We start from the raw sequence: 12,317 nt of genomic DNA on the forward strand, positions 1-12,317 counted from the left end.
GAATGGAGGCACCTATTTCTCCTGGAGCGTGTGGCCTGCATCCTGTAGACTTGATAGTCTCGTCTGATGTTGGGTTAATGTTTGGTTTGGCTGTGTGTCTATGGCTGGGCCTCAGCTGGAGTGTGTCCCAGTGCCTTTCTTTTACACTGAGTATGTGGATGAGTGCTGGCTGTAAAGAGTTGGGGAAATTGACCCAGAAGCCCCAGGCAACAAAGGAACACGCATCCCAGGTCAGATAGGAAGACCCATTCCTCAGCCCCTCTTTCCATATCTGGTGCTGCTTAGAAGTCTCCAGTGGCAGTAATTGGGTGGTTTCCCCTCCAGACCTTCTTCCCAGAGACCACGGACATTTATGACAAGAAGAACATGCCACGGGTGGTCTACTGCATCCATGCACTCAGGTGAGAGACCATGACTTTATCATCTGGGTTCCATGGGTGGATGCAACCAAGAGTCAACAGCGACAGACACTGACACAGGAAGGACGGAGGGTGGACCACGGGGAGCACTCCTCGGACTGACGTTTTCCATCTACCTAGTTTTGTTTAGATTTGTGTGTGTGCTGGAGGGCACCTTTACGTGTGACCTCTGTGGGTGAAGGGAAAGGGCAGGCAGTGAAGAGTCTTCAGCTTGTGACTAGGGTGCAGAGAAGTCCGATTAGGATGTATCAGGAGGGTCACATGCTGTCACAGTCAGTGTGAAGAGAGACGGCTGTTTAGTCCTGCTTACAGCCAGCCATCAGCAACCAGTTGGCTAAATCACAGAAAGTGATTGACCTGTTTCTGTGTCCACCACGTCATCTCCTCCTGGCTTCATTTCCCGCATCCTTTCACGTGGCCATGCCTTAGCTCAGTGGGTCTCTGCTTGCTATGCCCTTTGCATCCTACATCTCCATCCAATGACCTGCTGCTGCAATGTGTCCTTCTCTGTAAAGCCTTCCCAATCCCCACAGACCTCCTATAGCATCTTACTTATCTGCTCCAGCATTGCCTTGGGCCGACTTACATTGCCTATCTCCCTATAAATGGGGGATGAGTTGTGGGCAGGTGCTGAATGGTCTTCATCTCTAAATTCCCGTAGTATCTCCTGCAAACCTATTCTAGGCAGCCTGTCAAAATGAATAGGCCCCAATGCCTTCCATTCTTTCCCAGTCTCTTCCTCTTCCGGCTGGGATTGGCTCCTCAGATACATGATCTATATGGGAAGGTGAAATTCACAGGTAAGCCCATCTCCTCCCCCAACCTCCACAGTCTGGGTGGGGTCTTGGGGGTTTGGGGCCTGATGAAGGGCACCTGTCCTATCATTGCAGCTGAGGAACTCAGCAACATGGCCTCTGAACTGGCTAAGTATGACCTCCAGCTGCCTGCCTTCAGCAAGATCGGGGGCATCCTGGCCAATGAACTCTCAGTGGATGAGGCTGCAGGTAGAGATCAGGCTCACCTGTTGGTGTCACTCAGTGGGTATGGGAGGACTCTGAGTCTTATGCCCCCACATAAACTTTGGTTACCTCTCATCATAGGCAGGGCCATATGATGGCTACCTGACTTGCCTGGCCTCGTGGATAGAAAAAAGGGTAATGTCAGAGTGGTCTGCAGCTGATTATGCTGTAGCTGGACTGGGGTTTGCTCTGGCCTCCTGACCTTGTTTTCATGTCCCCTCCTAGTCCATGCGGCTGTTCTTGCCATCAATGAGGCAGTGGAGCGAGGGGTGGTCAGAGACACCCTGGCGGCCTTGCAGAATCCCAATGCTCTGCTGGAGAATCTTCGAGAGCCTCTGGCAGCCATCTACCAGGAGCTTCTGGCTCAGGCCAAGATGGAAAAGGCTGCCAACGCTAGGAACTGCGTAAGGAGACTTGGCTGGCAAGGGCCAAAAAGCTGGGTGGCCTGGAAAGTCTCTAGTGAAACCAGGACTCCTGTCTGTCCTGTCTCTGAGTAAAGTTGCCTGGAGAAACTAACTTGTCAGTTACTATAGAGAAATAGGAGAGGAACTGAGGAGAATGATAAGAATTCAGAAGAGACAATGGGGGAAAAGGTTCTGGGGCAGGGCTAAGAGATTGGAATGTAGAACTGGATGAGACTGGACTGGAGATTCCCCAGGTTAGTTCAGCTTAACTGTGTTAGTACTGGCTGGCGGGGGGAGGGGGTTAGGTCACACAATTTCCCCAGATTCCTTCTAACCAGACTGATCTTTGGCTTTGAGAAGACCCCCAGAAGTCCAAATAGTTATACAGGGAGGGAGGAGTAAGAAAGATTGAACTGGTTTTCCCAGGTTCCCCTCTCAATGTAGTTTTTGCAGAATGATGGAGAAAGCCAGGACATCTATGACTGCTACCTAACTCAAGCAGAAATCCAAGGCAACATCAACCATGTCAATGGTAAGAGGGACAGGCCAGGACAGGTTTGAGGGATTAGCCCCCACCCAGGGAGTTTTGAGGTTAGCTTCTCTCAGGCCAGAAGGCCCATGACCTCACTTGGGTCAACCTTTATTTCAAAGTCAAGGCTATATGTGTTCTTTACATCTGTCAGTGTCTGGAGAAGCAATCTCTGTCAAGGGGGCTTCTGTTTGAATGGAGAGCCATGGAGAGGACAGAGACAAAGGGGAAGGCCGTTCAGCCCTTGGTGCTGGGGGCAGTTGGTCTGGGGTCCTTCAAGAAGAGAGTTTGGAGGATGGATGAATGGGGATGGGGGATCAGGGCAGGAGAGGCTTCTTGAAGGCCCAGGATGGAGTCTGTACCTGCCTGTTTGGGTAAGGGTATCCTCAGGTTCTGGAGTGATGAGCTGGGAAGACCATGAGGATCAAGCTAAAGAATTTAGGCTGGGTCCTAGGAGCCCAGGGGGCAGGGGTGGAGGTAACCCTGGGCAGAAAAGAAGCGGGCTGAGCTGGGAATGATGAGGGGTTGGCTTTCCATTATGGAGTCTTGGTCTTTTCAGTCCATGGGGCCCTAGAAGTTGTTGATGATGCCCTGGAAAGACAGAGCCCCGAGGCCTTGCTTGAGGCTCTTCAAGACCCTGTCCTGACCCTGCAAGGAGTGAGGAGAGACTTTGCGGACTGGTACCTGGAACAGCTGAGCTCAGACAGAGAGCAGAAAGCGCAGGTCAGGCTCTGTCTATGACTTGCTACCTTCTCTATCTGACTATGGGATGGTGGAGAGCCTCACCACTGTCAATTCTTTGTATCTAGTACGTGCTGACTACATGCTGTGTGTGTGTGTTAGTCGCTCAGTTGTGTCCAATTGTTTGCAACCCCATGGACTGTAGCCAGGTTCCTCTATTCATGACATTTCCCAGTCAAGAGTACTGGAGTGGGTAGCCATTCCCTTCTCCAGGGTATCTTTTCCCACCTATGAATCGAACCCAGATCTCCTGCATTGCAGGCAGATTTTTTACCATCTGAGCCACCAGGGAAGCCTATTTAAATGGTTAAATTACCCCAGAGTCTAATGGACCAGATTGGTCAGCTTCTGCCCTCTGAGCATCTCTCATACTGACCAGGGGGCCCCGGGGAGCATCCTGATAGGCAGTGATATGCTCCGCCATTGCTGAGTTGAGGCTTCAAGTTAGCAATCTTATTTTCAATGCTGTTGACTTTCTCCCAGACACTATATTTGTGTTGCCTGTGTTGTTACTTCCGATGTTTGCTGGGTAAGAAAAAGCCAGAGGTTAGAGATGAGTTCCTAGGGCTGGGCGGGCCAGGCTAGTCTGCCAAAAGAGGGGGGAGGTGGGCTTGAGGGTAGGTGACTGGGTGGACCTGGGGTGCTCACTGGCTGCTCCTGAAGCACATTCACGGCCCCAGGAGGACTCTCTTCTACTGCATCTCTTCCCTCTTCCAGGAGCTGGGCCTGATGGAGCTTCTGGAAAAGGAGGAGGTCCAAGCTGGTGTGGCTGCTGCCAACATAAAGGGTGATCAGGAACAAGCCAGTAAGTCACCTCCAGGCTGAGACCTGGTCTGGCTGTATCCCTGGTTCTTGGAAGAGTGTAATTCCTTGGCTGGCTTCTGTACAGAGCAGTGCAGACTGCTGCTCCATTTCCCAGCTGCCACCTAGTATGCCCTATTCTTGGCTCCCTAGAGGGATGCTACAGTTAAATTCATTAAGGCCTTGGAGATAATGACAGTCAGTTCTGCACCAGGCTGAACTCCTGGGGCAGGCAGTTTCCTTGTAAGCACTTGCCCTGTATTTTGACCGTTTCAACCTGCTTGGGTTCCTTTGGCTTCCAAAATATAGTGATGGCCCAGATGAGAGAGAAACTCGTGATGCAGCTAAGTTTCCCTTAAAATTATGCTATACAGATAGAATTCTTCAGTAAAAGAATGTGAGTTAGTGATTGTCTCCCTCCCAGGGGATCAACCTGGAGAGCAAGCATGAAGGAAAACAGAGCCCCAAGCGTCCTGCAGAGGCCTGTGGTCACCATACCTGGCGCGAATGCTTGCCTCTGTCTGGACTTGCTCGGTCACCTTTCACCTTTGTCTGGCAGGCTCTGCGGAGCCCCCAGGTCACTCTTGGCTAATGGTCTGCTTATCACTCAGTTCTTTCCTCGTGCCAGAGTAATCTGACAAATCTGATCTGATCTTCTTTGTTGCGCACCTTCAGACCTTCACGGGTTCTTCCATATTTCTCCAAGACTTGAGTCCCTTTTCCTCCTCCTCCTGGTATGTGAGACCTTCCGAATATCTCTCCGACCCTTCTCTTCACATCCCACCAGCCTAGCCGGGTCAGACGACTTATTCTTGCTTGATGGCCCCAGCCTTGCCCACTGCCAGGCCTCTGTCCTCTAGATTACAGTTCCCCCACATTGTCACCGGTGGAAACCAGATGAAAATGTCCCGCAGAGCTGCCTCACAGCTTCCTCCTCTGTGAAATCGTCCTCCTCTCTCCCCTGAAGTCTCCCCTCCCCTGCACTGCCAGGGTACTAGTGGGGAAAGGAAATACCTTTCATAGCCGTGACAGCAATGCCATGTAGTAATTCTTTATCCTTATTTTTTTCCAGTAGATTTTGTGCTCCTTGATGGCAATGCCCATATCTGCCTGGCATTTTATAAGCCCCAGCATTTGAAAACTAAAACTACATTGATGCACCATGGCCCCTTTGCAGCCCAAATGGCTCCACCTTTAAGCTGGTTCCCTATTCCTGTGCCCTGTCATCAAGATTTGGTCTCTGGAGGTTGACCAACCTCATCTTAGCTGCGCCCCATAACCTCCTGTCAGTCTTGCGCTCACCACCTTAGGAACTCACCTCAGCTATGACAGCCACTCCTTGTTACCTGCTGAGCTATTCCACTTCTAGGCCTGACAAATTGCTTCTTCCAGAACCTCTTCTCAAAGCGACCCAGCCCCTTTTCCTCCTGAACATTTAGAAATACATTTGGAACCTAGCAGAGGTTCAAAGCTATTTCCACTCAGAGATTGCCAGCAGAATCTATTTAGCTAGGAGAATGGAAATGGCACTGGATGCCCAGCCTCCACGGCCTCTCTCTCCTCCCCTGCAGTGCTCCGGGCTGTGCAGAGGATCAACAAAGCTATCCGGAGGGGAGTGGCAGCTGACACTGTGAAGGAGCTGATGTGCCCAGAAGCCCAGCTGCCTCCAGTGTACCCCTTTGCCTCGGCTGTGTACCAGCAGGAGCTGGCAGTGCTCCAGCAGCAGCAGCAGGGGGTAAGCCCTAGAAGTGAGGGTCCAGCTCTCGGGTTCCCAAGCAGCTGGAGGGATCAGAGCAGTCAGTCCAGAGCACCCATGAGAGCACTGTTAAATGCTGGCAAGTGACTAGGGGTGGGAGGGGGGCTGCCATCCTTGCCATCCTGGGTATATTATAATAGCAAATACCTTTGAGCAAACGCTGCTTTAAACACTCATTTAATGCTAAAAGAACCCTATAGGATAAGTAGTATTTCCATTTTAGAGATGAAGAAACAGATGCTGAGGTTAAGTAATTTGTCCCAAATGGCTATAGCTGGCAGTGCTGGGAGTGCATGCAAAGCCGAGTATACTTGAAGCCTATGCTTTTTACCACTCTGCTATCCCGCCTCCCCTCGTCCATACAGCTTCTCTGATGGTGAAGTGATAGGGCCTTCCCAGCCTGCTGGAGAAGTTAGAACACATCCGAGGGTCCAAGCAGAGACAGGGAGGGAGGTGTAGATGATGCGAATGAAGACAGTTTCACAGTAGGAGAATGGAGGGGGCAGAGCTTGGGGTAAATCTGGGAAGTCTTCTTGGAAGAGAGGAGACTCAACAGAGAATCCTCCCCACAGCTGGCATTTACAGAGCCTCAAGTCCAGGCACAGCACATGGGAAGGGGCTGGTCTCAGTGAATGTGAGGAAGTCTATGACAAGGAAGCAAAAAATAAGTCCTAAGAAGTAAGATATAGCCACTAATGTGGACTTTAGAGCCAGACCGCCTGAGTTAAATTTCAGCTCTGCTACTTCCCAGCTATGTGACCTTGAGCCAACTATTTACCTCCTCTGCCCCTCGATTCATGTATAAAATCAGAACAATAATATGTTTATCTCATAGGATTGTTGTAAGGATTAAATGAGTTAACATCTGTGCTTAGAAATGAGCCTGGCCTGAAAGTTTTAGCCATTATTATTATTAATTATTTGCAGCATTCTGTTTGTAGAAGACAGGAAGGGTGCTCCAGACAGGGCCAAGCACAGGGTGAAGACCCGGCAGGAAAGGGGCCCTTTGGTGTGTGGTATAGCACAGAGGGGCCTACTTTCTCTTCCTCTCTGTGTGCCCAGGGCTGAGTGCAGTTCTTAGTGTGTGGTAGGGACCAGTAGAACTCACTGGTTGAGTGTGGGCTCTGGTGTCTGGCAGTTAGGTTTAACTTATATTACTTAACTATGGTCTCATCTGTGAAATGGGGATATCAATGGTACTTACTTTTTTGGCTTGTTAGAAAAATTAAGTGATAGTGTGCGCTAAGTACTTATACATTGAATATGTAGTAAACATTATTAAGTTTAATTATTAGTGAGTGGATTAGGCCGTAGGGGTTTTGAGATGTAGACTCTGGGATGTGGGAGAGGCTTGGGGGCAGGAGGGCAGCTGGGCCCCCAGCCCTTCACCAGCCCGTGGAGACTCAGCCCTCCCTGTGTTGCAGGAGCTGGCCCAGGAGGAGCTCTTTGTGGCTGTGGAGATGCTCTCAGCTGTGGTCCTGATCAACCGGGCTCTGGAAGCCAAGGATGCTAGTGGCTTCTGGAGCAGTCTGGTGAACCCTGCCACGGGCCTGGCCGAGGTGGACAGGGAGAACGCTCAGCGGTAAGAAAGGTGTAGCAGCATGCTGAGGGAGGGGATGGGTGATGGAGAGAGTGTAGCCAAGACCCCAAGTTCTTGTGCTCGGAGGCTAGCCTTCTGCATGATGTCCTGTTTCTGGGCCCAGGCCCGGTCTCTGGGTCTTTTTGCAGTTCCCTGACCTGTGTTTCTTCTGGGAATGGTTGGGTTCACAGTCATTCCCCTTCCCTCCATTTATTTAATCTTTCATTGCTAATGTTTGAGTACCTACTCACGTGCCAGATACTAATCTAGGTGCTGGGACAATAGCGAACAAAACACAGATTCTGCTGTCATCTGACTTTGTGCTAGCAGAGGAAGAGAGGCAAAAAACAAATACGTTAAATGATAAGGAGAGCTATGGTGATAAATGGGCTTCCCTGGTGGCTCAGTCGGTAAAGAATCCTCCTGTAATTGGGGAGACCTGGGTTTGATCCCTGGGTTGGGAAGATCCCCTGGAGGAGGGCATAGCAACCCGCTCCAGTATTTTTGCCTGGAGAATCCCATGGACAGAGGAGCCTGGTGGGCTGCAGTTCATGAGGTCGCAAAAAGTCAGACAACTAAGCGACTAAGCACAGCATACAGGGTGATAAATAAAACAGGGCAGAGAGGATAAAGGATGTGGGCCTGGTAAGCGTGGTTTGTGTCTGCTACATGGCATGGTTATAGACGGCCTCTTTGGTAAGAGTGTCATTTTGAGGGAGACCTAAATGGCATACGTGATTGCCATGAGCTAGCTGTAGCACAGACTCTGAAAAAGAAGAGTGCTTGGTGTGTTCACAGAACACTGGGAGACCATGAGTTGGGGTGGAAGGAGGGGAGGAGAATAATGGGAGGTGAAGTCTCAGATACCTGACCATGTAGGCCTCTGGCTTTTACTCCAGGTGAGGAGGAAGCCATGGGAGGGATCTGAGTGATGAGGGAGGTGATGCAATCTACTTTTAACAGGATCGCTCTGGCTGCTGTGCCAAGAATCTCGACTATAGGTTAAAAGGGAAAAGTAAGGAGACCTGTTAAATGTCAGAGTAATGCAGGCACAAGATGATGGAGGCTTGGCCTAGGGCCACGGTAGTGGAGGTGGTGAAAAGGAGCCATATTTTGGATATATTCTGAAAGCTGAACTGACAGGATTTGGTTATGTGGTGGATATGGAGTATGAGAGAGAGTCATGTGTGACCTCAAGATTTTTGGCCTGGGAAGTTGGAGTGGATATTTACCAAGATGGAGAAGACTGTGGAAGATGCAGAGCAAGTGGGGGAATCAGGAGTTAAGATGTGAGTTCAACATGAGGTGAGTGTCAGACATTCATGTGGAGATGCTGAGCAGGCAGCTGGCATTCATGAATGGGTTGCAGGTGTACTTTGGGGAGTCATTAGCACATGGTGCATCAAGCCATGAGGTTAGGTGAGATCACTTAGAATGTGAGCATGGAGAGAGAAAGGCTTGAAGACTGAGTCTTGGGGTGCTCTGTGCTTAGAGGTGAAGGAGGAACTGGCAGAGGAGACTCAGAAAGGACAGCCTGTGAGGTTGATGTGATGTCCTGGAGGTCAAGCGTGGAAAAGTCCAGAAGTTTCCCCTGACCTCTGGCTGATGATGCACACGCTCTCCCCTCATCCTCACTCACCTGGCTGCCAGGTACTTTGATGCTCTGGTGAAGCTGCGACAGATATGTGGAGTGGATGGGGCCTTCCTGAGCTGGAATGACCTACAGGCTGCAGTGAGCCAGGTCAACGCCCAGGTCCAGGAAGAGACTGATCGTGAGTGGAGTCCAGGACAGGGGGATGACGGCCCAACTCGGACAGCCCCGTCCTTTAGCCATAAGCCTGTGCCCTCCGCCCACCTCCATCTCCCTTTCCCAGAGATCCTTGCGGTCAGCCTCATCAATGAGGCTCTGGACCAGGACAACCCTGAGAAGACCCTCTCCTCCCTTCTGCTTCCTGCTGCCAGCCTGGATGATATCAGCCTTCCCGTTGCCCCTCGGTACCATCTCCTCCTCATGGCGGCCAAAAGGCGAAAGGCCCAGGTGAGGTTTGGGCTGGCTGGGTTGGTCACAAGCACAGGAAGAATATCGCCTGTGCGTAGAGCTGTGCCCAGTATGCACCCTGGGAAAGCCAGTCTGATGGACATGGTCCCTTCTGGGGGTGGGAGGCAGGGGGCTTCTGATCTGGCCTTGGGGAAGAAGGGCAGAGGTCCAGTTGACAGCACAGAGTGGCCTGTGGGCACCTTGTGTGTGGGAAGAGCACAGGTCTGGGGGGCTGAGAACCCAGGCTGCATTCCCTGCTCTGACGCTCAGTGGCCATGTGACTTACAGCAAATCCCTAACGTCCCTGAGCTCTCCTTATACACTATGTAAAACACTACATGCCCTGGTCCTATCTCCCCACTGGAATGGGGGTAGAAACCAAGTGAGCTGACGGATGTGGCAGGGTTTTGAGCCTGTAATGCCCGGAGTCGGTGGCAGCATAGAGAGTGGCTGAGGGCTACTAGTCCTGAGCCACACTAGCTGAGTTTGGATCCTGGCATCTGACCCTGCACATGTTACTCACCATCTCTGGGCCTCAGTTTCCTCACCTACAAGCTTGTTATAATCATAAACTTACCTCAGAGATAACAAGGTTTAAGTGAAATAATAAGGCAGGGACACCAGCTAATGTTGATCGAGTTCTCACCCTGTGCCAAATATTGTCTTATGTGCTTTACAAATGTTAGTTCATAAGTGCTTTAGAACACTGCCTGGAACACCAGGGCTCAATAAAATGTTAGTTCAGAAAGTTCCTCTATGAATGAGTAGAGTGGGGAGGGAGCGGATTCTGGGGTTGGGGTTGGGTAAATCTAGGGAGGGAACAAGCCTGACAGCGAGGTGCGCACAGGCTACCTTGACCTGTGGGCAGAGAAGCCTGGGGAGGAAGGGGAAGGTGGAGGTCAGGGTCAGCACTGGCCTGAGAAGCTGTGCGTTGAGGCATAAGGGAACAGGGAGGAGGAGTGGGGAGAGCCCGTCACCCTCCGACGTGGGCTCTCCCTGGACATGGCTGAGGCACAAGGGCAGGAAAGGGAACTATTGAGAGCGTGGTGGATGCTGAAGGTTTCAGAGGGTTCTGGGGTGCTACGGCCCAGCCGAGTTGACACATGGCCTGAAAGCAGGGTGGGGAAGAACCCTGTGAGCCTGGCAGCAATCCAAGGGAGCCACATGGCTGTGCCCATGCAGGGTTGGCAGAGGGGCACAGAGACTGCTTATCCCTGTGGCTCCCCAAGTCAGCCTGCAGTTTGGCTCCCCTGGGCACCTGGGCTTGGGAACCTGGGGAGACCAGCCTGAGCTCTCATCATATCCCATTGTTCTCAATTTATCAGGTGACAGGGGATCCTGAAGCTGTGCTGTGGCTGGAAGAGATCCGCCAGGAAGTGGTTAGAGCCAACCAGGATACAGATGCAGCTCAGAGAAGTAAACGGGCCGGGGTGGAGGTGGGGGGCAGTACTGGAGGGGAGAGGGTTTGGGGGAGGTGAGGCGATGTGGGCTCTGTGGGAGCCTAGACAGTCAGGTAGCCTCCCCAGTCACCTCCTTCTCCATTTCAACTGATTTGGGGAGGCAGGCCAGAAAGAGAACAGGAGGGCTGCTGCTTTGACCATAGGATGGATTTCCTAGCAGTCAGCTGGCCAGGAAATCCTCTGGAGTCGAGAGCCCCTGGTCCACCCACTGCCTCCTTCTATGCCTTCCTGTGTGCGCTTTCCTCCTGCAGCGTGAGCATGTGAAACAGGTGGGGGCCAAAAACTCATCCCATTTTCTACTGATAGCTTGAGTTTGGGTTTCAACAGTTAGCTCTGGTTAGAGAATGTTTAGTCTTGAAGTTGGCAAAGAGGGGTTGGATTTGAGGAAAAATAAAGGCCGAGTCAGCACAGACACTGGCCTTCTTGTGTGGGATGCTGATGATGTTAGTTCTCAGTGTCTGGAATCCATCTGTATGTCTGTTAGTGACTGGAAGGCAAGGGCTACATCAGTTCCCCCCACTTCTTGGACTTTATTCTCCTCCTGTGAAACTGTCCTGTGGTGTCTCTGACCATGTCTTGCCCCAGAACTTCTGTACAAGCCTTCCTTTTACCAAGCCCTAGTCCAGCCCTGCGTTCCCTGGTGGCTCAGTGGTAAAGAATCCGCCTGTCAGTACAGGGGACACAGGTCTGATCCCTGGGTTGGGAAAATCCCCTGGAGGAGGAAATGGCAACCCACTCTAGTATTCTTACCTTGGAAATTCCATAGACAGAGGAGCTGGATAGGCTACAGTCCATGGGGTTGCAAAAGAGTCAGACATGACTAGTGACTAAACAACAGCCCAGCCCTACACTGCTTTCTTCCAGGAAGCCTTCCTTGACTGCTACCTTTCCCTTTAAGCACAGCTGCATGCTGCTTCTTTTCATCTGTCCATCCTGGGATGTCCTTGTCCCTTCCATCACACAGCGTGATTTTGAGTCCTCCTTCTCTGGATTCCTTCACAATAGACAGGACAGAGCCTGTGGAAGGGGCTCAAGGAAAAGTTGACCACTTCCTCTCTATACCCTTGTTAGTGGCTCTTGGTGTGGCTGCCATCAATCAAGCCATCAAGGAGGGCAAAGCAGCCCAGACAGAACGGGTATTAAGGAACCCTTCCGTGGGCCTCCGAGGAGTGGTTCCCGACTGTGCCGATGGCTACCAGCGGCTCCTGGAAGATGCCATGGCAAAGAAGCAGCGCCCAGGTAGTGGCCTCACCTTGCCTCTCCCCTTCTTGGCCGGCCCCAGCTACCTCTCACCACCTCTGAGCCTTCTTTGCCTATTTGGCTTCTGCTTAGGAGATACAGCACTCTGGGTTCAACATGCCATGAAGGATGGCACTGCCTACTACTTTCACCTGCAGACCTTCCAGGGGACCTGGGAGCGACCCCCTGGCTGCCACCTCAACACCTCCCACCTAACTTGGAAGGAGATCCAGGTTGGTGGAGCCCCTGTGAGAGAGGGGGCTCGTGGTTGGGAGGTTTCCTGTGGGAGAGGCTCCCACCCACCAGGACACCACAGGCCCTCTCTTCTTCCA

At 51.7% G+C, this 12,317-nt stretch overlaps 1 protein-coding gene across 2 annotated transcripts in view; it reads left to right on the plus strand.

Annotated features, from left to right (window-relative positions):
* The window catches only part of IQGAP3 (IQ motif containing GTPase activating protein 3), a 39,363-nt gene that overhangs the window by 8,005 nt on the left and 19,041 nt on the right, over positions 1-12,317 (plus strand). Inside the window, exons 5-18 of one of the 2 annotated variants that reach the window (XM_027530130.1) lie at positions 325-401; positions 1,152-1,219; positions 1,310-1,423; positions 1,664-1,842; positions 2,287-2,374; positions 2,931-3,094; positions 3,830-3,917; positions 5,485-5,648; positions 7,094-7,251; positions 8,899-9,020; positions 9,123-9,286; positions 10,612-10,702; positions 11,818-11,985; positions 12,079-12,218. In XM_027530130.1, coding sequence (XP_027385931.1) covers positions 325-401; positions 1,152-1,219; positions 1,310-1,423; positions 1,664-1,842; positions 2,287-2,374; positions 2,931-3,094; positions 3,830-3,917; positions 5,485-5,648; positions 7,094-7,251; positions 8,899-9,020; positions 9,123-9,286; positions 10,612-10,702; positions 11,818-11,985; positions 12,079-12,218 — 1,785 coding nt within the window. The remainder of the gene's footprint in view (positions 1-324; positions 402-1,151; positions 1,220-1,309; positions 1,424-1,663; positions 1,843-2,286; positions 2,375-2,930; positions 3,095-3,829; positions 3,918-5,484; positions 5,649-7,093; positions 7,252-8,898; positions 9,021-9,122; positions 9,287-10,611; positions 10,703-11,817; positions 11,986-12,078; positions 12,219-12,317) is intronic. The other variant, XM_027530135.1, reaches the window with a different exon arrangement.

The sequence above is a fragment of the Bos indicus x Bos taurus genome, chromosome 3 (assembly GCF_003369695.1).
Source record: "Bos indicus x Bos taurus breed Angus x Brahman F1 hybrid chromosome 3, Bos_hybrid_MaternalHap_v2.0, whole genome shotgun sequence".
NCBI lineage: Eukaryota > Metazoa > Chordata > Mammalia > Artiodactyla > Bovidae > Bos > Bos indicus x Bos taurus.